Source organism: Mustela putorius, unplaced genomic scaffold (assembly GCF_011764305.1).
Source record: "Mustela putorius furo isolate JIRA1106 unplaced genomic scaffold, ASM1176430v1.1 tig00003834_pilon_pilon_pilon, whole genome shotgun sequence".
NCBI classification, from domain to species: domain Eukaryota; kingdom Metazoa; phylum Chordata; class Mammalia; order Carnivora; family Mustelidae; genus Mustela; species Mustela putorius.
The window spans coordinates 34,437,005-34,463,096 of NW_025421987.1; the positions used below are offsets into that span (position 1 = coordinate 34,437,005).

Consider the following 26,092-nt stretch of genomic DNA (forward strand, 5'->3'; position numbering starts at 1 on the left):
TAAATGTCCCCACTTCAGATCTTATGGTCTACTTGTTCCCTGTCAAAGCCCTCATTTTAGCATAACAGTCCCGCTGAGGCAGTGTGTTTAGTCTTTTCTGCTGTTCTACCCTTGTGATTAAATACAGGGCCCCATTTCCAGCACAGTATGCCCTTATAAGGTTAGACTTGGTAAAGGTTTTTTTTAAATATTACCATAGAGACCTTTTAACTTTCACAGAGTGTCCTGAGTTGGTAATAGTCCTGTCAAGGAGGTGCATTTGGTCTCTTTTGCAGTTTGTTTCACCTTGTGATTAAATTTGGCCTGATTTTCAGTACAGATTATTGTTATGGATGTAGGAGATTAGAGCCTTTTTAAATGCTGCCATAGAGTCCTCTGTCTTTCACAGTGTGCCCTGAGTCAACAGTTGGCTGACCTGTGCCTGTCATTCTCTTTCTTCAAGGCTTCCAAGACAGTAGACAAAAGCCAACCAACTCTACAATCCCTTTAATTACCATGGCCCCTATTCTGTTCAAGCTTGAGCTACTACATAATCTATTGCCTCCCCTTCCACCTGTATTTCATCCCAATCTACCACAGGTGAGAGTCCTAGCATTTGTATTTCTATAGCATGCCAGAGGTTTTCACCACCCTACTTACCACAAAAAAAAAAAAAAAAAAAAAGAAGGGTTGCTTATTGTCTCATTGGTAAACTATCTAGTTACAGAGTCCCATTCCAACTGACCTTATTTTAAAATGCCTTGCAGATATAATGGAGGACTGCTAGAATTTCATAAAAGTTTACAAGAAATAGGAGATACAAATGATCATTGGTTTGACATAGATCCTACAGAAGATGAAGATTTACCTACAACTTTTAAAGTAAGAAATTGCTTAAGGACATTTCACCTGTGACTAATCAGAATCATTTTTGATGAAGTGTGGCCTATGCTAACTTTGTCATATCTATTTTTTTTTAAGATTTTATTTATTTGAGGGAGAGGGAGAGCATTAGAGGGGAGAGGTCAGAGGGAGAAGCAGACTCCCTGCTGAGCCAGGAGCCTGATGTGGGATGCGATCCTGGGACTCCAGGATCATGACCTGAGCTGAAGGCAGTTGCTTAACTAACTGAGCCACCCAGGTGCCCCTAACTTTGTCATATTCTATAGCAAGCACATTCTTTTGTTGGAAATTAGCTTTTTGTATAAGAAACAACATTGATTCCATTACCTAGTGCAGAATGTAAGATTCAGCACATAGAGAGGAGTGAGGTGGCTGAGTTAGTAAATAACAAGATTTGTTAGTATTAAAAACAAGATTAAATGCTATACTAGTCCAGTACTTCACATAGCTGGAGCTAAGTGTAATAGTTAATTCTTTTTTTTTTTCTAATCATATTTACCATTATTTTGTTCTTGATTTAAATTTAAAAAATACTAAGAAAATTTGAAAAGCTTATTTCAGAAAACTTGAAAGATATAAAAGTGCTCAAAGATAAAATTCATCCATATTTCTTCAAATGGAGAAACTATTGTTAGTATTTTCATTTATGTCTTTCTAGAAGCACATGTATAAACACTTGAACCCTTAATTTTTAGTAAATTGGAATGATGTTATACACATTGATGTGTAGTTTAGAAATATATACTGTGAATTTCCCAGTAGTTAGATTATTCTACAGTATGATTTTTTTTCATGGTCCATCGTATAACTGCTTTAATTTGTGTAACCAGTTTCTTGCTATTGAAAATTTAGTTTATCGTAAACATTCCAGTTTTTCATTATTATGTAAAGTGATCTTTGTGCATTTCTCACATAATTCCTATAGGACAAATTTCTAAAGGTGGAATTGTGAATCAAGTCCAAAGTTGTTGATATTTATCTTCATATTTCTTTTCAAAGTTTGTATTCTTTTTTTTTTTTTTAAGAGGGAGTGAGGGGCAGACGCATGTGTGCATGTGTGATTTGGAGAGGGAGAGAATCTCAAGCAGGCTTCTCACTGAGCAAGGAGCCCCTGGTGGGGCTCAATCTCATAACCTTGAGATCATGACCAAACCCCAAATCAAGAGTAAGATGCTTCAACTAACTGAGCTAACTGGGCACCCCACCAGTTTTTATTCTTAAGATGAAGTATGAAAGTTTCCATTTCCCTTATCTTCTTGGTATTCTTAATTTTGAGTTAATTTTTACTCCTCTTCTAAGCCATATTGTAGTAACTTTTTAATTTGTTTAGTGGGTTTCTCTTGGTTAATGTTTGAATAACCTGTCTGCAGACTTTTACTTTAAGCTTTTCTGGGTCCTTATATTTTGACTGAGTTGAAAGCCAGATCCATTCCTCAATGTGGATATTTTGAAAAACTATGAAATTCAATTTTCTTAGAAGCTATAGCAGCTCAAATTGTATAAACCTAATAAAACAGTTTCAAAACATATGGGACAAAAACTGGTGACACTAGAAGGAGAGATAGAAAACTCTTCAATCACAGAGTACTATTTTACTATAGCTCTTTCAGTAATCAGTAGAATAAGCAGACAGTTTTTGACATTTGTCAGGAAAATCACACTTCAAACCTAAGACTTCAAACCTAAGACTTAAAAGTGATTTTATATATTTTAACATTAAACTTTTGAGCTTGCGTGAAGCAGTCCCTACTTGGTCTTAGTTTTCTCTTTTTCCTCCTCCTTTTAAAATATCTTTCTTTGTTATCCAGACATTTTTAGTGAATTTTTTCAAGGAAAATAATACACATATACAGTGTGTAAAATAATATTAAAAGACTCGAAATTAACAGTCTGTGGTCCATCATCTCTAATTGTAGTTCCTAACTAGAGACACCTTCTTCCAGCTCTCTAGGCGTATTTATTTGATATATCTATATCTTTTGAAAAGATCTATTGCTTTTTTATATTTCTCCATTGTAGATAATATCTTTTGACTTCCCTCTATGGTAGATGAGGAGGGTTTATTAAACTCTCTTATACATCCCCTTTACACATACACTTTTCTTTCCCCATTCTACCAGTAGTTATACATCTTTATTTAATCTGCTTTAGGGTTTTCCTTTATTCCTTGGATTATCCTTCTATGTAGAATACTCTGTTTCTTGGATCTCACGTTTTCCTCTTTTTAGGTTTACTCCCTTGTTTTGGTGTTACAAGTCATGCAGCAGCTTCTTAGAGAAGAGTGAGTCTGGGAAGTAAATTTTTTGAGACCTTTCAAGTTTTCAAAATAATTTATTTTTTCAATACTTTATATCTTGCCTGGGCATAGAATTGTAGGTTGCAAATTATTTTCCGAGTGTTTCTATTATTTCCTTGCTTCCAATATTACTTTGAGAAATCTAATCATCTGATTCTCGATCTTTTGCTTATAACTTGTTTTAATTTTTTTCCTTTTGGGAGTTCTTAGGATATTCTGTGCTCCCTAGTGTTCTGAGCTTATATTTTGAAAATGTTCTGGGACATTTAAAAAGTTCATTAGATGATTTTTTTTCATTTTATTTATGGAATGTTTGTTAGATACTTGATATCTTGGACTAAATCTATGATTTTCTTATTTTTTGCCCTATTTGTTACATTTTATCTTTTTGTTTTACTTTCTAGAGGAGATTTTTCTTAACTTTAGCTTTCTGCATAGGGCAGATACTCAGCCAGTGCACACTAGTGCTATCATGTTAGTTGTTATAATGTTAAAATATTTATGTAGTGTTTCAAAAATAGTTGCTGCCAGGGGTTTCTTGGGCATCCAGCCACCATTCCAGCTGCTTTGGACTTTCCACCAGCCTTCCCTCCCTATGCTGCTTTAAAATCCAATAAAGATTTAATGTCTAGTAGGGTAGAATGCTTCAGTGATCCTGGCTGTAGGCCAGCATGTTCTTAATCTGTAATGATTGGTGCCTGGCACCCCACCCAAAATCTTGCTTTGCAGACATTGTGATTAGATTTTTTTTTTTTTTTTTTTAGGGTATTTAGACGACTGACCTATACCCATTTATCCTAAGTGAGTTCTACCAAAGACCTACCCTACCCCATTTGCTCCTACCTTCATATATCCCCTTAGATAAACTTATCCTGGTGGGGGAATATAGCACCCCTAGAGATGCTGGCACCCTATCAGGGTAGTGCCTGGTTATTTTTAACATTACCCTTGTTCTTATCCTTCTACTGAGTTTTTAATTTTAATGATTATTTCAGCTATTATCTACTAGGAGTTTCTGCCATTATGAATGTTTCCTTTTTTCTTTTTAAATGACAGTCTGTTTTGTATCATGAATGCATAATGTGTCAGAGGTAAATGTCAGCCAGATCATGGAAGACCTTATATAAGCCAAGTATGGGTGTTCAGACCCTTTCTTGAAGTTAATGTGAACCCCCTGAAGACTTTTAAACACTGGAATGATATAATCAAATTATAATAAAAGAGAACAGACAGATACACTCTCATATACCTGTATACATCTATCTATGTATATATATATGCACATATACATGTGTGCCTCTCTGGGAGGTGACAGGTCTTATGGGAACCAGAAGGCTGAGAATAGAACTAGCTCTGTAAAGACTGAGGGAAGAGCATTCTAGGTAAATGGAAAAGAGTGTGGGAAACCCCTTAGGCCTTGACACACAAGTTTGAAGAACTGAAAAAGCAAAACCATATGAATTTTTTAATGAGCAAGGCTAGAGACAAATTCAAAGAGATGGCTAGATATACTGAATTTAGATTCTGCAGGTTCTGCAGGACCTTGCAGTCCATGCTTGGTAAGGGTTAAGACTATTTTAGGTAGGTACAGTGGGAAGCCACTGAAGGATTTTAAGCAAGGAACTGACTCTTTTGCTTTTGTATAGAGAGTACCTTGGAGCAGAGTCGGTGGGGAAGAGGTATACCAGTTAGGCACCTGGTTATTACAGCTAATAATCTAGATAAGATGGAGTGTTATCAATGGAGATAGAAATGGAAGAATTTACAGTGTATTTTGGGAAACGACACAATGACTTGATGATGTATTGCAGACAAAGGGTGATGGAATCCATTATGCAGTGGATGACTTCAAGATTTCTGGCTTGAAGCTGAAAGATGCTGATAGATGAGATGGTGGTAGATGAGCAGGTCCCATGGCCCTGCTAAGTTTACTTCTGTGTCTTTAAGATCCATAACATCCCTTAACTTCCCTAACAACCTGGCTTCTAACAGGTACTCAGTAAATATATTGAATGAATGAATGCCAAAGACAAGAGGCAAGAGATAAGGAGTAAAGAAGAAGGAACAAAAGGATTAAAAGGATTAAAAAGGGAAAAAAACCTAATAAAGTAGTTACAAATTGTAGTTAGTGTTCTGAAGGAGACAGAGGTGGGGTAGAGAAAATGAAGAACACAGATATATACTCATGTAGCTGCATATAGGCATATGTATATATGTGGCATATATTTGGTGGGAGTGTCAGTAGGTCAGTATTGAACTAGTAAGTTTGAGATGTTTGAAACTGTAGTACTTATATACATTCTGTGAGCCTGTTTCTTTTTTCCCCATTTCCACTTGGCTATTTGCTATGCTGACAGGATATATATACTACCTTTATACTGACAGGTCCTTAAATGCCTCTCATTTCTTTCTCTCTTATCTTGATATTTAAAACATTTTCGTTGCCTTGGTCAAAACATCTTTATTCTTCAATATCAGCCATCAATTTAAAATTCTGAATGCTATCAAAGGAATGTTATGAATGGTAACTAGATTTATCAAACACTCTATAGCAACTTGTTTGTCATGTTGTATATTCTCAGTATATTAAACATACTACTATTTGAGGCGCCTGGGTGGCTCGGTGGGTTAAACCTCTGCCTGAAGCTTCAGCTTAAGCTTCAGCTCAGGTCATGATTTCAGGGTCCTGGAATTGAGCCCTGCCTTGGGCTCTGCTGAGAGCCTCCTTCCCCCACCCTCTCTTTGCCTGCCTCTCTGCCAACTTGTGATCTCTTTCTGTCAAATAAATAAATAAAATCTTAAAAAAATATACTACTATTTGAAATCTTATAATACTTTCTCTAAGGGATAAGTGTTAAGGACTTGGTCTAAAGACCTGTTTAACATAGACTTTATTATGGGTTTCACCTACATTTAATCAGCATTTGAAAATAGGAAATTGCATTCCAAGTTACAACTCTGAATATTGAAAGCATATTTCTGTATGCTGCTTCTGCCCATAATGGCAGTGAGTGGCATATTGCTCTACTCTAGGAGTCCCACTGCCAACATAGTGTTCTGGGAATCAGTTCTAGCAGACCCTCCTGGGCTCCCAGTGATTTGTTGTCTGTGTGTGTGTGTGTGTGTGTGTGTGTGTATCAGAGCAAGTAGTTTTTAGTAGGAACATGTCAGGTATTATGCTATGAGTTGGGATGGTAAAGAGAGGTACAACTTCAAACACAGACTTTTTTCTTTTCTCTGATGTTTATGTTCAGTAAGAAACCAGTATTTCTAATTTAGGACCTTTCCATATGTTGTTTACTTTGAATGAGGAAAAAATGTTCTATTGCTGTTTTAGTAAAAAACATATAGTGCCTTCAAAAAGGGAGATAATAAAATGGACATATTATTTAAGGTAAAATATTGGAAGTATTTCAATCTTGTTACTAATAATACATAATTTTTTAAAAATTTTTAAAATCTAGGATCTTCTTAAAGATTTTATCAAGACAACAGAAAGTAATATAATGAAGCAGACCATTTGCAGTTATCTAGATTGTGAACGATCTTGCGAAGCTGACATTTTAAAGAACACCAATTACAAGGTAATATAATTAACTGTTTTTAAAAATGAAATTATAAAATTAAACTTACATACAAATTATTGTTATGCATCAAAATATTGTTTAAAAAGAGTACTTGGTTTAATTATAGTAGTAATCCAGTTAAGAAGTTGAATATTTTCGGGTACCTATGTGGCTCAGTTGGTTAAGCATCCAATTCTTGCTTTCAGCTCAGGTCATGATCTCAGGGTTGTGAGATCAAGCCCTGGGTCAGGCTCTGCACTCAGCAGGGAGTATGCCAGAGATTCTCTCTCTCCCTCTCTGTCCCTCTGCCCCTCCCCCTCTCAAGTTTGTACCTACACTCCTACCTGTCTCTCAAATAAATAAATCTTAAAAAAAAAATTTGACTGTCTCTAAGAACTTAAATTCATAGTGAACAGGAATTATATATATCTGGGAGTCAATAAAAAGTAAATCAATTTTGCTAGGGATTTTGTAATACTCAAATGTCTCTGTAGTTATAGTTAATGTTTCTGCAATTATAGCAGTAAAAATTATGTGGAATATTCTTTACAGTTAGAAATGTTGTAGGTTTAGAATATCAGCATTTTATTAAGGAGAAAAAGTGTTACTCTTCAAGAATTCTGTTACTAAGTAAGTGATGATTTTCTGTTGAATGGTTCTTGGGCAAGCAAAGTGAAACCAGCCTGGATCTGAAGAAATTCAACAAAGTACATCAAATCTAGTTCTCTTTGATTATATCAAAATAAGGCTATGGGAAATCACAAGATAGGATAAGATGTAACCATCAGTGCCAGTCTGACACCATTTCTATCATATAATGGAAATCCAGTTGCAAAGCATGATGCGTATACAGTGAGTGTTGGGGGAAGAAATCCAAAATGTATTCATTAGATTAATACAGGTACTGGAAAGTAGGCCTGGGGAAGTGGGCTGTTCAGGGTTGGTGGCAACTTGGTCTGGTTTAGGTGATATGGTCCTAAGGTTTCCCAGGGAGGCTTCCAGGGTTCTAGTCACATGGACAGCATGTAGCCTCAGAAAGTCCTGGCCACAAAATTCAGATCTTTGTCATCCAAGCAGTTTACCTATTTAAAGGAAGCAGGACTATAGTGCCCAGGGAGTACATACTGGGAAGGACTAGAAATTTATACCTTGAGATAATGCAGTAACTATCTGTCATTAACATTGCAAATCAGGTCTAGTGATTGTTAACAGAGATTCCAGGGGAATATGGTATGGAATTGGGGCAGGAGGAAAAGAGAAATGTAAAAATAGAGGTGAAGAGGGGTAGAAAACATGTTCCTCTAAAAAGGTCACTCACCAAATTTCTGATATTTTGTTGTAACAGAACAGCAGTATATGTGTCAGTATATGGAAAATATTACATTGGCTTACTCCAATAATTACCTTTTCTTTTTGTCCTTATACTTCTGTCTTTAGTGATGTAAAAATGGACTTATAAAAATAACTTAGAAAGTTGATTACCAGTGATCTGTTGATAAATTTTGAATGCCATGTCATACTCGTCTAGTTATAGCATAATTTTGAAAGTCACTTAAGGTGTTCATGTCCAAATAAGTGAATGGATGAATGAGACTTGCAGTAGTATTTTTTATACCTATATGAATTATTATTTCCATATCAACAGCTTACTCTTTCGTCTTTTCCAGGGATTTTTTCAGTTAATGTGTAGTAAAAGCTGCTGTGTTTATTTCCATAAAATTTGTTGGAAAAAGTTCAAGAATTTAAAATATCCAGGTGAAAATGATCAGGTATTTGTTTTTTCCTTCAAAACTTTACAGCATTTCTTTTATCCATCCCATTACTTCCTGTTCACATCCTTCTCTGCTTTTTTTCTGGCTCTATTTTTCTTTTGCTCTTATCTCTGATGCTTTTTTCCTCATTATTCTTTGTTCATCATCACCATTTATTAATAAACACATCTTTTCAGGGGATACTCTACTAGTTGCTTTGGTTAGTGATTTCTGTCAATCTTTTCCCTCCCTTTCAAAAGTTTATGCTCTTAAAAATAGAAATATTGTGGGACACTCGAGTGGCTCAGTCAGTTAGGTGGCTGTCTTTGGCTCAGGTCATGACCCTAAGGTCCTGGAATTAAGTCCCACTTCGGACTCCTTGCTCCATGGGGGGGTTTTCTTCTCCCTCTGCCTTCCACTCCCTCTGCTTGTGCTCACACTCTTTCTCTCTTTCTAATTAAAAAAAAAAAAATAGATTGCGTGTGTACTCACATAAAGGACATAGAATCAAAGAATATACTTGCTATACACAAAAAAAGTGAAAGGACACATATAATTTTAAGGATAGTTTCTATTTAAGGGAAAAGAGAAAAATAATAAATGTTATAGTCTTCAATCATATATTTGTAATTATTTATATTTACCTAAAGTAGTATAACTAAATTAAATACCAAAGCCTGATTCTATATTGATTACTTTTTAGTGAGCTAATGGCCATATGTTGGGTTTATACTGTTTGGTTCTAGAGTGTTTATATTGTGCATACAACAGAAAACCATTATAAAGCAATTGTGGCATAGTACAAAGAACACTGTATATAGAGTTGGGTGATCTGGGTTCAAGTCCAGATTGAACCACTTACTGTTTTGTTTTGTTTTGTTTTTACATTAGCTTGGTGATTTAACCGTTCAGAAACTCAGTTTTCTAAACCATAAAGTGAGAATAGTAATACCTACTTCTTAAGATCATTGTGAAGATTAATAGATAAAACATGAACTTGCCTTATACACTAAAAATCATTGTGTGAAGTCTTACTCATTTTTTTAAGCAACATGTGAATACTTTTCATTTTCTTTGATTGTTAGGGCGATCAGTATAGTTCAACTTCAGAAAAAGAAGTACAAGAAAACTGAGTAACTTAACCAGGGGAAATAGCAAGTTTAGAGCCAGAGAAAGGAATCAGCATTTTTGTTCTTTTCCCCAGAACCCTCATATATCTGATAGAATTCAGTATTTTACATTTGCTTAATTAGTACATTTCACTTGACGTTGCTTTACCTAGGGATGGTGAGCACATTTTAGGCTGTTTTTGGTACTTGAAGACTTTGAAGTAGAAATGATGAGAGAGAAAAGTGTGATCATGCATTTTAAATAGGAAATCCATTGATACATGAAATGGACTACTTTTTTACTTTTGTTTTTTATTTTTATTAACATATAGTGTATTATTAGCTCCAGGGGTACAGGTCTGTGAATCGTTAGGCTTATACACTTCACAGCACTCACCATAGCACATACCCTTCCCAATGTCCATAACCCTACCACCCTCTCCCTACTCCCCTCCCCCCAGCAACCCTCAGTTTGTTTTGTGAGATTGAGAGTCTCTTATGGTTTGTCTCTCTCCCAATGCCATCTTGTTTCATTTTTTTCTTCCCTACCCCCCAAAACCCCCACAATACCTTTCAAATTCCTCATATCAGGGAGAGCATATTATAATTATCTTTCTCTGATTGACTTATTTCACTCAGCATAATGCCCTCTAGTTCCAATCACATCATTGCAAATGGCAAGATTCCATTTCTTTTGATGGCTGCATAGTATTCCATTTTATATGTATACCACATCTTAGAAATGGACTATCTTTGAACAGCTAACTCTCAAATGTTTATTCTCATCTTTTGTTTTACCATCTAGCAACATCAGCTTTTAACTTTAATCAGATTTGCAGATTAATGATTTTTTTCTATTGTTTATATATTTTTTCTATTAGCGATTTGTTTTTTCTATTGATAATTTTAGGCCTTTAGTGGGAAAAAATGTTTGAAGGAAGGATGTACAGGTGACATGGTAAGGATGCTACAATGTGATGTACCTGGAATTGTTAAAATTTTGGTGAGTATCTTTATCTTTTTCTTATTTTTTTCTTGCTTTCACTGGAATGGCATTTTTTACTTCAAACAGATTTGAGAATCATAATAATGGCATTCTAGACATATTTTTCCTCTTTGATGATGACTAAGCTCTCTGACCTTCCTATTTGATTTCTCCAAAGTACTATTTATGTGGTCTTTAAGAATAAAAAAAAAAAATAAAAATAAAGACACAGAGGGGGAGGGAGGCAGAGAGACAAAGCTGGCAATGGCTGTACCAATGAAGAAAGTCTGTCCTAAACCAAGAATGATAATCTAATTTTGTTCCATCAAAGCTTAAAAATAATTTTAGACTTTCTGAACTTCTTAGAGTCTGGGAGCATCTTCCCATGAATTTATCTATAGAACGTCACATACTATACGTGTTATATACTCAGATGGTATCCACTTAATTTTTTCTATTCAATGAAATATCTTTAATTCTCAGTATGTATGTAAATAGACTAAAATTAGAAATATGTATTATTTTTTTCCCTACATATGTGTATTTTTGTGTTTCAGATTGAGCATTTAAGTCCTATACTGATATATAGTAGAATTGCTTTTTAAGATCAACTCTAGTTTTTTGTTTGATTAGGATTGCTTATGGCTCACCTTGTTACTTCTGTTTTACTTGTTTTAAAGTCTCTATAGTTTCATTCTCATTATCTTTTTTCAAATATTAAGGCTAAGAAGTAACATTAAAGAATTTTGAAAATTGAACTACTTTAGGGCTATTTTTTTTTCTATCACTTGCAGTTTGAAGTTGTGAGAAAGGATGAATATATAACCATTGAAAATTTAGGAGCAAGGTAAGCTTGAAATAAAATATTCTTTTTCCTGAGCATGTATATATTTTTCACTTGCTGCTTTTTTCTGTTTCTGTTCACTTGTTGGAGCTCCATTAAGTTTAAAGTAGTATTAGTTGTATGAAAAAATTGTATTTGGTTGACATTTATTTCCCATTCTTTCCCCACTTTGTAGACTTTTAAATTCTAAAGTAAAGAATAAATTATATGGATACTTTTCCTTTAAGTATGAACATAATCCTTTTCTAAAAACAAGATGTTTTTCTTAAAGCTATTTAAATTAGGTTGTTTGGGTATGAAAACTTTCTCCTAGCTTTCAAAACTCATCCAAGCTTGTCTGACAATTAGAATTCTCCAATTTCTTGGATGAGAAAATTATATTGCAGAGGAAGATACAGTATAAGCTGGGAACTCAAAAGAGGTAAAGAGCATTATTGCTATTGAAATTAGAGATTTCATATAAAATGTTCTCCTAATTCATTGATTCTCTTTTCTTCTACTGCAAGTATAAATTTCAACTATTCTTCAGTCTACCAGAAATAATGGCATTGATATCTAAGACATCAGTTTTCCTCCATGTGCTAATGAAAAGTCTTTCTCTCTAGCACAGGTTCCATTCCTAAAGCCTAGATCTATCTACTGGCATACTAAATAGCTCCACTTTTGCTTTCCAAAAATATCCATTGTTCAACATTCCCACAAATGGACTTGCAGTCTTTCTTCCCAACACTGCTCTGTAAGTTTTTTTAAGTCTAGTCAATTCAGCTTCTTAAATATACTGTAAATGCCTCCCTTACTTCTGCTCCAACATTTGCATTAAACTAAATGAAGTTATTATTTCTCACTTGGAATTCTGAAACAGCTTCTAAACTGGCCTTTTTGTCCCTAGCCTTACCTTTCTTCACTTCTGTTCTTCACATAGACATCAAGAACACTTCTCAGAAATGAAAATTGAACTATATCACTTCATTTAAAAATCTTTCAGAAGCTTCTCATTGCTCTTAATTTAGTTCAGTTTCTTAGGTTGGCTCTTCAGACACCTTTGTCACTGCTATACTCACTAGAGTCATTTCTCATTATTCTTTTCTTACTATATGTGCACCAACTATACTGGGCTTCTTTTACTCCTTAGGTATGCCATCTATTTAACCTCTAGGCCTTGCTTGGATATTCTGTTCCTTTGGCTTTGCCAATTAAAATTTTTGGAAACCCTTAACTTTCATTAGATTAGGTGTTTTTTTTTTTTTTTTAATCACGTGTTCCCTTTACTTTTATCAAAAAATTTACCATTGGGGCACCTGGATGGCTCAGTGGATTAAGCCTCTGCCTTTGGCTCAGATCATGACCCCAGGTCCTGGGATCTAGCCCTGCATCGGGCTCTCTGCTCAGCAGGGAGCCTACTTCCCTTTCTCTCTCTGCCTGCCTCTCTGCTTATTTGTGATTTCTGCCTGTCAAATATATAAATAAAATCTTTAAAAAAAAAGAAGGAAAAAAAAATTTACCATTGACCATGGAACAGCATGGGAGTTAGGGGTGCTGACCCTGCCCGCCCCCCACAGTTAAAAATTTGCATGTAATTTTTGACTCCCCCAAACCCAACAGGCTAATAGCCTATTGTTGACTGGAAGCGTTACTGATGGCATAAACAGCCAATTACGCATATTTTGTATATTATTATATACTATATTATTAAAGTAAGCTAGAGAAAAAATGTTACTAAGAAAATCATAAGAAAGAGAACATGTATTTATAGTGCTATACTGAGTTTACAAAAAAAAAATCCATGTATAAGTTCAAACCCATGTTCAGTTCAAAGGTCAGCTATACTAAGTTTTATTGTGCTTTCTTGGTTGTCTTCTCCATCTGACTATATCCTCCTTGAAGGCAAGCACTTTATCTTGCTTTATTCCTAGTACATAGCATAATGCCATGTGGGTGCCTGACATATAGCCGGCACCCAATAAATACATGACTGATATAGAGGTTCTGCATTCCTAATTCTGCAATGGGTGTGTTACTTTTGTTTTGACAGTCAGTTAACTTGGATATGAACTGTGAACTCTTTTGGGGGTGGGCAGTGGTTCTAGTCTCAGTTGAGATCTTTACCTTCATCTGAGCTGCTTTGAGTCTGTTCCATCCATAGATAATTCGGCAGTCAGAGGTCTGACTAGAAACTATTGGAGATCTCTTCTCTGACTCTTTCCCTTTTGGGATTCCCCCCACTCTCTTAAGTAGCCATAGTTCCCTGGCTTCAATTTTCTGGTCCCTGTAGTCTGGGAGACTTGTTTTCCACCAGACTATACCTAGCTCCAGGTTAAAAGCTCTAAGCTAGGTGAACTATTGACATTTCATCCAGTTCTCTCCTCCTCTACCCTGAGCATGTACCCTCTCAGTAAAGTTGGTCTTTTCTTTCTACTCTCAGTGCCTCAGGGAGCTGCTTTTTGTAATTTTCCCAGGTTTTAAGTTGTTTACTGTGGGAGAATCCTCTGGTAACTGGATCTCAGTTGCCAAATTGGAGGAGCTATTTCATGGGGTTTTATGCATGAATAATAGGATGGCTATTTTTTTAAAAAATCTAAGATGCTTTATTGTTATTAAAATATATTTGAGGAAAAGCTCACAAAATATAAATGCAATGTTTAATAGTTATTATACAACAAACACTCTTGTGTCCCCACCCAAGTTAGTAGGATTTTGCCACCACTCCAGAAGCACTCCCTGTGGCTGTTCCCCGTTCCTCAACTCCTCACCTTCTCTCTAGGTAACTGTTATCCTGACCATCACAGTCATCCCTTTCTTGGTCTTTTTTATAAAAAATGTCATCTATAAGTGCATTTCTAAGGACTGAAGTTCTTTTTTTTTTTTTTAAGATTTTATTTATTTATTTGAGAGAGGGAGAGAACATGAGATGGGAGAAGGTCAGAAGGAGAAGCAGACTCCCCACAGAGCTGGGAGCCTGCTGCGGGACTCTATCCCGGGACTCCAGGATCATAACCTGAGCCGAAGGCAGTTGCTTAACCAGTTACTAACCAGCTGAGCCACCCAGGGGCCCTAAACACTGAAGTTCTTTTTATAGGTCAGATTTTTCAAGCTACAGTTTATATACAGTAAAATTAACTGTTTAGAAATAAACATTTAAATGAGTTTCTTTGTATACAGTTGGATAACCACTACCATGGTCAAGATACAGACTATTTTTATCTTCCCCAAAAGTTTCCCCCAAATCTCTTTTTCAGTCATTCCCTTCTCCCAACCTCTAAACCTGGGTAACCATTTGTATGCTGTCTGTTCTGATAATACGCTTTTTACTGACAGTCCTTTAGTAGGAAAACCTTTTGCATCTGAACTTTTTCACTTAGCATAATGCTTTTGAGATTCATCCATGTTATTACATGTATCACTATAGTTTATTTTTGTCTATTGCTGAGTAGTCTTCCATTGTATAGATGTACTACAACTTATTTATGCATTCAACAGCTGATAATATTTGAGTTGTCTCTGGTATGGGCTATTGTGAATAAAGCCACTATAAATACTCACATATATGAAATCATGAAGACATATGCTTTCATTTCTTTTGTGCAAATTCCTAGGAGCAGGAGCACTGATTCATATGGTATATGTTTAAGGTTAAAGAAACTAAGCCGAATGGTTTTCAAAGCAGCTGTACATTTTATCATTCTCACCAGCAATATAGGAGAGTTCTAGTTTCTCTGCAGGTGTGTAATAGTCTCTTATTGTGGTCTTAATTTGCATTTGCCTAATGACTAATGAAATTGAATATCTTTTCATGTGTTTGTTTGCCACCCATATATTTTCTTTGATGAATTATCTATTCTAATTTTTTGCCAATTTTTTTCATTGGATTGTTTGTTTTATTTTTAGCTGTAAGATTTCTTTATATATTCCAGATAAAAGTTCTTTACCTAAAATGTATTTTAAAAATATTTTATCCCAGTCCATGGCATGTCTTTTTATTTTCTAAGAGGTATCTTTCAAAAAGCAGAAATTAATAATTTCAGTAAAGTCTTATGTTTCTTTTATGCTTAATGCTTTCTGTGTTTTAAGAAAAATTTTTCCACCCACAAATCAAAAGATTTTCTCCTATATTTTTTCTAAGTTTTAAGTTTTTAGGTTTTACAGATTTATTATCCATTTTCAAGTTAAGTTTTGCAGATGGTGTGACATAAGGGTCAAGGTTCGTTCTGTCACATCATGAATTGGTATTGAATTAATGCTTCTCTGCATGCATTGAAATGATCATTGGTTTTTTTTTCTTATTCTTTCTTTTTTTGTTGTTAATATGCTGAATTACATACACTTATTTTTTTTCTGTGTACTCCTTGTGTGTGTGTGTGTGCTCCAGGATTCATTGTTTGCACCATACCCAGTGCTGCACGCAATATGTACTCTCCTTAATACCCACCACCAGGCTCACCTATCTCCTCCTCCTCCCCACAAAACCCTAAGTTTGTTTCTCAGAGTCCACAGTCTCTCATGCTTCATCTCCCTCTCCAATTCCCCTCAATTCACTTTTCCTTTCCTTCCTGTAATGTCCTCCATGTTATTCCTTATGCTCCACAAGTAAGTGAAACCATATGATAATTGACTCTCACTGCTTGACTTTTTTCACTCAGCATAATCTCCTCCAGACCTGTCCATGTTGATACAAAAGTTGGGTATTGCAACATATTTCAACATCCTTTCTGATGGAGGCATAATACTCCATTGTGTATATGGACCATCTCTCTCTTTTTTTTTTTTTAATTTATTTTCAGCATAACAGTATTCATTATTTTTGCACCACACCCAGTGCTCTGTGCAATCCATGACCATATCTTCTTTATCCATTCATCTATTGAAGGGCACAGTTTGGTGATTATGGCCATTGCTGCTATGAACATTGGGGTACAGATGACTCTTCTTTTCACTACATCTTTGGGGTAAATAGCCAGTATTTTGGGGTAAATACCCAGTAATGCAATTGCAGGGTCATAGGGTAGCTCTATTTTTAATTTCTTAAGGAATCTCCACACTATTTTCCAAAACAGCTGCACCAACTTGCATTTCCACCAACAGTGTAAGAAGGTTCCCTTTTCTCCACATCCTCTCCAACATTTGTTGTTTCTTGTCTATTAATTTTGGCCATTCTAACTGGTGTAAGGTGGTATCTCCATGTGGTTTTGATTTGAATCTGCCTGATGGCTAATGTTGATGAAGATTTTTTTCATGTGTCTGTGAGCCATTTGTATGTCTTCTTTGAAGAAGTGACTGTTCATGTCTTCTGCCCATTTTTTTTTAAAATTTTTTATTTTTTATAAACATATATTTTTATCCCCAGGGGTACAGGTCTGTGAATCACCAGGTTTACACACTTCACAGCACTCACCAAATCACATACTTCTGCCCATTTTTTGACCTGTTTTTTGAGTATTGAGTTTGAGGAGTTCTTTATAGGTCTTGGATATCAGCCCTTTGTCTGTAAGTGTCATTTGAGAATATCTTCTCGCATTCTGTGGGTTGCCTTTGTTTTGTTAGACTGTTTCCTTTGCTGGACAGAAGCTTTCAGTCTTGATGAAGTTCCAAAAGTTCATTTTTACTTTTGTTTCCTTTGCCTTTGGAAACATATCTTGAAAGAAGTTGCTGTGGCCAATGTGGAAGAGGTTACTGCCTATGTTCTCCTCTAGGATTTTGCTAGATTCCTGCCTCATGTTAAGGTCTTTTATCCATTTTGAGTTTATCTTTGTGTATGGTGTAAGAGAATGGATGAGTTTCATTCTTCTGTACATAGCTGTTCAATTTTCCCAGCACCATTTATTGAAGAGACTGTCTTTTTTCCACTGGATATTTTTTCCTGCTTTGTCGAAGATTATTTGACCAAAGAATACCTTTATGGAACTGGAAAAGACCCTGAATTGCTAAGAAAATGTTGAAAAAGAAAAAAACCCTTGGGGCATCACATTGCCTGATTTCAAGCTTTACTACAAAGCTGGGATCACCAAGTGCATGGGTACATGCACTTATTTTGAAATGCTTTATCAACCTTGCTTTCCTGGGATAAATAACAATTGCTCACGATCTATTTATCTTTTACATATTGCTGCTTTTTTTTCCTATAAGAAATCTTAAAAATAAAGAAGTTTAAGATTTATTTATTAGAGCATACATGGGATGGTTGGTGGGCAGAGAGGCAGTGGAAGAGGGACAGAATCTCAAACAGACGCCCTGTTGAATGTGAAGCCCCACACAGGACCCTGAGATAATGACCTGAGCCGAAATCAAGAATCAGACGTTTAACCAACTGAGCCACCCAGGTGCCCCTTTCCTAGCTTTTTAAAGATATAACATTATGTAAATTTAAGGTGTACAAAGTGTTGATTTGATACACATATATATTGTGAAATGATTACCACAGTAAGGTTAGGTAACTCTGCGAGGTGATGGATGCATTAACATTTTGTGTGTGTGTGTGTGTGTGTGTGTGTATGTGATGAGAACTTTTAAGATTGACTTTCTGGGGCTCGTGGGTGGCTCCAGTTAGTTGAGCATCAGACTCTTGGTTTCAGCGAGGGTTGTGATCTGGGGGTCATGGAATCAAGGTCCATGTGGGGTTCTGTGGAATCTGCTGGAGATTCTTTCCCTTTCCTTCTCCCTCTGCTTCTCCCCTGTTCACATGCATGCTCCCTCTCTCCCTAGAATAAATCAATAAAATCTTAAAAAAAAAAAATGGGGGATGCCTGGGTGGCTCAGTTGGTTAATTGGCTGCCTTCGGCTCAGGTCATGATCCCAGCGTCCTGGGATCGAGTCCCACATCAGGCTCCTTGCTCAGCGGGGAGCCTGCCTCTCCCTCTGCTGCCACTCTGCCTGCCTGTGCGCTCTCTCTCTTTCTCTCTCTCTGGCAAATGAAGAAATAAAATCTTAAAAAAAAAAAAAAGGCACCTACTTTCTTAACTTTCAAGTATACAAACAGTATTGTTAACTATGGTAACTGTGCTGCACACTGGAATTGGATCCCCAGTTTATACTGTTTGACCCTCTTTCTCATTTTTCCCACATCCTCATCCTTGGCAACCATTATTCCACTTTCTGTTTTTGTGAGTTCAGGGGATTTTTAGCTCCCACATATATGTGAGATCATATAGTATTTGATCTGTCTGGCTTATTTCACTGAACATAATGCTCTCCAGATTCATCCATGTGGTCACAAGTGGCTGGATTTCCTTTTTTTTTTTTTTTAAATAGCTGAATAGTACTCCTGTGTGTGTGTGTATGTGTATGTGTGGTGTGTGTATAAATCATATTATGTTTATCCATTCATCCATGATAGACATTCAGTTTGTTTTCATGTCTTGGCTATTGTAAGTAATACTAAAGTGAACATGGGGAAATAAATATCTCTTCAAGCTAGAGATTTCATTTCCTTCAGGTGTATAATATATACCCAACAGTGAGGTTGCTGGCTCAATTCTGTTTTTAATTTTTGAGGGCCCCCCCATACTGTTTCCCCTAGTAGCTGTATCAATTTACATTCCTACCAACAGTGCACAAGGATTCCTATTTCTCCATAACCTGGCCATCACTCGTTATCTTTTGTGTTTTTAATAATAGCTACTCTTAATAGGTGTGAGGTGATCTCTCATTGTAGTTTTGATTTTCATTTTCTGGATGATTAATGATATTGAGCACCTTTTCATGTACCTGTCAGTCATTTTATATCTTCTTTGGATTAATATGTTTGCATTTATTTACATTAACCTACATTATCTGTATTTAAAGAGAGTTTTTATAGACAGCATAGGACTTGCTTCTTTATATCCAACTTGACAATATCTGTCTGTTAAATTGGAATATATATTCCATATAAATTTGCTATAGTTGAGCGGTGCCCAGCTAGCTTAGTCGGTAGAGCATGAGACTCTTAAATTTGCTATAGTTATTGATATGGTTGGATTCAAATCTATCATCATCCTGGTTGTTTTCAGTTTTCCCCATCTGTTTTATTTCCTGGGTGTTTTCCTTTTCTTGCTTTCTTCTTGTGATCTAAGACCTATGATACACATTTTTAACTATTCTTTAAATTGTGTTAGTCACCATAAAATACATCATTAGTTTTTGATGCAGTGTTCCAAGATTCATTGTTTATGTGCAACATCCAGTGCTCCATGCAATATGTGCCCTCCTTAGTACCTACCACCAGGTTCACCCATCCTCCTACCCCTCGTCCCCTCTAAAACCCTCAGTTTGTTTCTTGGAGTCCACAGTCTCTTATGGCTCATCTCCCCCTCTGATTTTCCCCAATTTGCTTTCATTTTTAACTTTTCAAAGTCCATTTTCAAAAACTATATCACAGAGCATGTATGAACCTTATCATATGTTTCCATATCTTCCCATCTTTTGTGTTATTGTTGTCATGTTTTATTTCTAGATATAAATTCCATAATATATTGTTACTTATAATTTAATTTTTTTCTGTTTTAAACTTTATATACATTTAAACACTTATGTTTTTTATGCTTACCTATACATTATTTGTGTGATGCATTCTTTTTATAGTTTTTCCATTTTATTGCTATAATTTTATTGTATGTCTGTACTACTTTAATTACACTGGTAGATATATGGGTTATTTCTGAATTCCAGCTGTAGCAAATAGGGCTATGATGAACATGCTTGGACATGTGTCCAAATGTATATGTACAGAAAGTTTTCCAGAATTTATACCTAGGAGTAGAACTGGTTAGGCCCTCTGTCCTATTCTTCATCTTTAGTAGGTTTTGCTGAACTGTTTGCTACAGTGGTTTTACCAATTGACACTCCCACCACCAAAATTCCTTTTACTCAGTGTCTTCACCAGTAATTCATACTGTTAGAGTTAAAAATGTTTCCAGCATAGTGGGTGGTTGGCAGTGTTCTGGTGCTGGAGATAAAGTAGTTAACAGCAAGTACCACCAAAATCTCTGTCCTCATTGAACATTCTGTGGTGGCATTGTCCCATTTTTGTTTTGTTTTCTGTGGGAAAGTTCATCTCAGTGCCAAGTCTCAAGTTTCTCATCTGTTTTATGGCAACATTTACTTAGTGTTTCATTTATTTAATAAAGTTTGCTACTTTTAACCTCATTTTTTTTCCTAGTTATTTGTATTGCTGTTATGCTGGTTTCTTCATTGCTGCCTTCTTTTTTTCTTTTTATATCACTAGTCATTGAATGAGTTGAATTTCCTTGGAATAATGATTGGTAGAAAGATCTTATGTTGGAGAGGGGTCCCAACCGAGCTATAGATTTGCTGTTTTTTTAGCAATGTTTTTGCTGCCATACAGCCTTTTTACAAATAAGCTAGTCACATGATTTTTTTTTTCTTTTTTGGTGTGAAATCTAGCAAATCTATTTTTCTCATAATTCCAATGAAAATGACAATGTGGGGTTAGTGCATTTTGTTTGTTCATTCCCTTTTCTCCTTTGTTTTTAAGTTTTTCCAGGAGAAGGAGGGAAAGAAAGTGCTTACTTACTTAGCCATGCTGATGCCAGAAATCTTGACCGACTTTGTTATTAACTGTAACTTAATTTTTTTCTACTTGCAGTTATAAAAAGTTAATGTCTCTGAAAATTACTGATACTGATATAAGACCGAAGATCAGTTTAAAATTTAGTACAAAAGGTACTGTTTTATTCTTCTATGCCTCCTCTTGAAAACCGTATTAAAAGTTTTGACTTGTTCTGTACAGTATCGTGCCATTAACAACCATGTGCTTATGTTTGTCATTCACTGGGCTTGGGTTTACACTAAGCAAGCATCACTTGGCATAGGCTGGAATTCATGGACAGAAATCAGCAGGTGTGTGGGTTTAATATTACCTTGGCATCCTGTAGAGAAGTTTGTTAGGTCTAGTGTATATAAAACTGTCACTATCCAGTAAGATTGGACTCCAGCAGGTGTTACCTACCAGCATCTCTTCTTGTTGCATTCCCTTTTAATAGAGCTAAAATTTTGGGCTCAAAGCCAAGTAGTCTAAACTTAGGTGCCAGCTGTTCAGCAGTATGCTAAGAAATGCCAGCCATTTAGCACTTGGATACTTTCGGGCTCCTACTCCCATGGAAGAATAGTTTGGTGCCAGTCCTTCTTGCTAGGGGGAAATGAACGTTCTTGATCCCAGTTAGCATCTTCTTTGGCCAGTGAGAGAAAGCTCCTTGGGCCTTTTGCTTTGTAACCTTGCTTGCCTCCACAGTGTGTCAAGTACATCAAACAAGAATATTAGTTTTAAAATTTCTCAAAACATAGAATCATGAAGGATAAAATAATAAAGCTGCATTTTATAATAAATACATATTTGGATACTTATATAAAAATATACCATCTTATATCAAGTTCTTATTACTTTCTAATTCATCTCAGTCTACTCTCCTTCTTTGGAGGTGCTGTTAAACTAGGAAAATACAAAGTAGTTCATTCTCATGTTTTATTCCATTTCATTGATGAAATAAATATCTTAATAATAAACTTAGTCATTAATTTGTTTTTTGAGAGGGTAAGAACATCATCATCAGGTCAGCGTGTCTGAAACTTTAATATATATTTAAATCATCTGGTGATTTTGTTAAAACACAGGTGCCAATTCAGTAGCTCTGGGTTGGGGGTGGTGGTGGGAGGGATGCTAAGATTCTGAATTTCTAAGAGGCTCCCTTACAGATGCCACTGCTGGCCTGTGGACTACACTTCCAGTAGTAGGCATTAAGGCATTAAGTCACTTTATATTTTTTGTCACTTTATATTTTTTGATAAAGCTCTATACTGTCTAATATGGTAGCCACTAGCCATATGTGGCTATTTAAATTAATAAAAATTAAATAAAATTCAGTTTCAATTCCTTTGTCAAAAAAGCAGCTTTTCTGGTGTTCAGTGGCTAGTAGACCAAATCTTAAGACATTTTTATCACAGAAAGTTTTACTGGACAGTGCTGATTAAGATAAAACGTAGTTGCTTAAATAAAGTATAATTAAACACTGGCAGTTACCATTCTTGAGAGTCTTCAGAATTTTCAAAGGCTTAATATTTTTTATGCCATTTGGTTGCCAAAGCTCACTTACTTGAACAAAACCCTGGATGGTTGAAAGGCTTCTGTGTGATTAGTCTTTGTGATTACTTTTGCTTGGGAATATATTGTTTTTGTTGGGATTTTTTGACAGCTAGACAGCAGCATGCTTATTGAGCACTGGCTATGGCAAAGCACTGTATTGTACTTCATTCTTTTGGAATAGTCCCTGTCCTACAGGAGCTTAGGATGTAATACAAAAGACCACATGGAAAAAGAGCATTAACGTGGAATGTTTTGACTTCTCAAAATTCATTTTCAGATGAAATGCCTATCTTCAAACTTGATTATAATTATTTCTATCACCTGCTTCATATAATTATCATTTCTGGTACTGACATTGTCCGGCAAATATTTGATGAGGCTATGCCACCCCCTCTTTTGAAAAAAGAGCTTCTTATACACAAGAATGTGCTGGAACCCTACTACAACCATCTTTGGACCAATCACCCTTTGGGTGGAGCATGGCATCTGCTTTATCCCCCAAACAAGGAGCTACCACAGTCCAAACAGTTTGACTTGTACCTCCTCTTAGCTCTCATAAAGCATTTGAATGTATTCCCTGCACCCAAAAAAGGCTGGAATATGGAACCAACATCTTCTGATCTCTCTAAGTCTGCAGACATCTTGAGGCTGTGCAAATACAGGGATATCCTCCTTAGTGAGATTTTGATGAATGGTCTCACTGAGTCACAATTCAATTCAATTTGGAAAAAAGTTTCAGATATTCTTCTGCGCCTTGGGATGAAGCAAGAGGATATTGAGAAAGTGAAGGAGAATCCCATTGAGAATATCTCCCTCGATTACCATCAACTGTCTATCTACCTAGGCATACCAGTACCAGAAATCATCCAGAGGATGTTATCCTGCTATCAACAAGGTACAAAATAATTACTTACTTCACCTGGTAAATCTTCACTGAGTATCTGCCATGTGCCAGACACAGGGCTAAGTGCAGGAGATTCAGTGAATTCACATTCTTGGGAGGATAGACTCATCAAGAAACTCATAAAAATCATAGTGCTAGAAATGTTCCAGAATACCATGGGAAATCCTACTCTAAGAGAGTCCAAGAAAACCTTTCTGGAGAGTGTAATATTTAAAGAATCTTTAAATGACATGTAAAAATTAGCCCAGTGAAGAAGATGGAGAAGGACATTTCAGAAGGAAACAAGAATAAAGGTATAGAAACATAGAAATGTATTATAATGCAGGAACTAAAAAGTTTTGCCTTATTGAGATCAAAGTAGGGGAAAGTTAACAATTCAAGAGGATTTCTCTTGACTTGTTGAGTTTTTGTTTTTAGAAAGGAATTGTTGAAGGTTATCACTACTATAAAATTAAGGAAAACCATGGAAAACAGGTTCCATGTGTTTCAAGGATACACCGGGGATATATGTTTTCTCCTCCTTTCCAGCAGAACCATGATATTTAGTTTAAAAGTTTGATAGCTGTCCATTGGCCATGCCCATGAGTAATTTCAAACAAACAAACAATGTTTATGCAAGTATTCAAGGTCAGCAATAGCCCTTCCCGGACATTGTCTCTTGATATAGGAAAGACTTTGTATCTCCTCTTCAACATTCCTGGATAGCTTCTCATTTGCCATCATGGAGAATTGAGTTCAAGGCATCTCAGCATCACTGAAACCTGTACTGTGCTATTTTGGGTGACTTTACCTAGTCCCAGGTTATTAGTTGTATTACCTAGTGAGCAGCTGATGACCACACTAATATTATGTAACCATACAGCTTAGTAGGTGTCTAGTAATTGCTGAACTGGTCCAGATTTTCTGCAGAGATAATTGCTAGGCCCCAATAACAATCCTTTTACTAAGGTTCTGGGATACCATTATGTTTTCCTGCTTAATCCTTTAAAAGCTTTCTTTGAGCATAAAAGAAGAAAATGCTGACTTTCATGATTTGAGAAAGTCATGCAAGAACCCTTGACTTAAAATAAGAGACTTTTTTTTACATTTACTTTATTGAGATTTTTAATAACAAATGAGAATAAAGGTAATATTTGGGAAATACTTGAGCACTGAATAAATTCGAAGCATTTCAGGCAGTCTGTTCTCACTTTTGTAGACTGAAAAACTTCCAAGTCTTTTTAATAGAGGCTATCCTAGTATCTTCTGTCTCTTTCCTAGTAGTTATTACAATTGCTATTTTCATTTGTTTGGTTAATATCCACTGTTTCCACTAAATCACTGTAAAGGTTGTTTTATTTCTTCATCATTCAATATCTAGAGCCGAATAGAGCCTGATGCATTGTAAGTGTTTAATAAATATTAATGGGCAAGAAAGAGAGAAGACCGATCAGGATAATTCATATTGCTAAAAAAAAAATGCTCAAACTTTCAACAGAGGTCTACTTCATAATTCACTATTATTACTTCATTACCTTAGACTTCTTAAATGATAAGAATGTGCATTATCTACTATGAACTATAAAAATTTTGTTTTCTTTTTCTAAACATGAGTTTATAACCTCATGTTATAATTAGCTTCCAGTTAGTTATAAAAGTTATTGGTGCAGTGTAAAAATCTTCTGACTTTTCTTAGTCCCAGTCAGATATTTTTTGGTTGCATTTGCAGTTGTACATCTTAAATTTTTTCTTTATGTATCATAGGAATTGCTCTACAGTCAATAACAGGCAGTCAACGTAAGTATGTTTATAAACAAAGTGCCTGGGTGACCTTTCAACTTGGGACAGCTAGGGGATACTTATAGGCATTTTATTTGGTCAGATAAACTATATGATAAACTATAATTGTTTGTTGTTATAAGCTTGGAAAATCATGTGGTCATATAACTACTGGTCAGCTGAATGTAGTATGAGCCTTTTTACTCTGCTTTGGTCTTAGTGCATGTGCTGCAGGATTTACCCAATATAGTTTGTTAACTTTTTAACACATTGGATACTTACACAGGCAGAAATGTCTACCTGCTTGCTCTACCTGCTCATATATGCTACTCTTTAGCTTATGTAGCTTTTATCTGGTTAATTATCCATTGTTAAACTATATATACTCTTTTTGCCAAGTGGTAAATTGCTAATTTTTTAAATTTCCATTTTTGTGCTCTTTGTGCGTGTGTGTTTTTTTAATGCAATTCATATTGTGCCAGTAAAATTATACGTGAGAAAACAACACCATGGGTTTTGTTTGGAGTAAAATTATACTTAAACAATAAAAATGTTTAAGTTAGAAATAAAGAATGTTCATTATCCTAAAATTATACTTGTTGCAGTATTAAGGTCAATGTCAGGATCCTCAAAAACTTGGTATTTAGAGTCGACTAAAGTTCTAGATTATCTAATATTTAGAGTCTTTTTAAGATAATAGTAAAGTATCTTAGCATTTGGGTTTGTACTGATTGGTTCTAGGCTAGTATCTGTACCTATCTGGTCATTGACAAATGGGCATTTCATTTTCATCTAGTAATGGAACAGAGTAAGATATCTTCTATTTCTGTTCCTGGGATGGTGTTTTATTAGGGGGAGAGATATGTTTATCATAGTGATGAGGCAAAAACTGTATGCAGCCCGATTTTGAGTGTTTTTATTTTTAA

At 35.5% G+C, this 26,092-nt stretch overlaps 1 protein-coding gene across 14 annotated transcripts in view; it reads left to right on the forward strand.

Moving 5' to 3' along the window:
• Window positions 1–26,092, forward strand: part of DZIP3 (DAZ interacting zinc finger protein 3) — a 108,873-nt gene that overhangs the window by 42,097 nt on the left and 40,684 nt on the right. For 11 of the 14 annotated variants that reach the window (XR_006609080.1, XM_004769131.3, XM_045088315.1 and 8 more), the window contains 8 exons: window positions 747–861; window positions 6,643–6,762; window positions 8,412–8,513; window positions 10,515–10,607; window positions 11,384–11,436; window positions 21,011–21,087; window positions 22,782–23,399; window positions 25,152–25,184. Coding sequence is in view for 13 of the 14 variants with exons in the window: in XM_004769131.3 (XP_004769188.1) it covers window positions 747–861; window positions 6,643–6,762; window positions 8,412–8,513; window positions 10,515–10,607; window positions 11,384–11,436; window positions 21,011–21,087; window positions 22,782–23,399; window positions 25,152–25,184 (1,211 nt within the window). In the remaining variant the exon portion in view is untranslated. The remainder of the gene's footprint in view (window positions 1–746; window positions 862–6,642; window positions 6,763–8,411; window positions 8,514–10,514; window positions 10,608–11,383; window positions 11,437–21,010; window positions 21,088–22,781; window positions 23,400–25,151; window positions 25,185–26,092) is intronic. The other 3 variants (XM_045088319.1, XM_045088320.1, XM_045088321.1) reach the window with 3 other exon arrangements.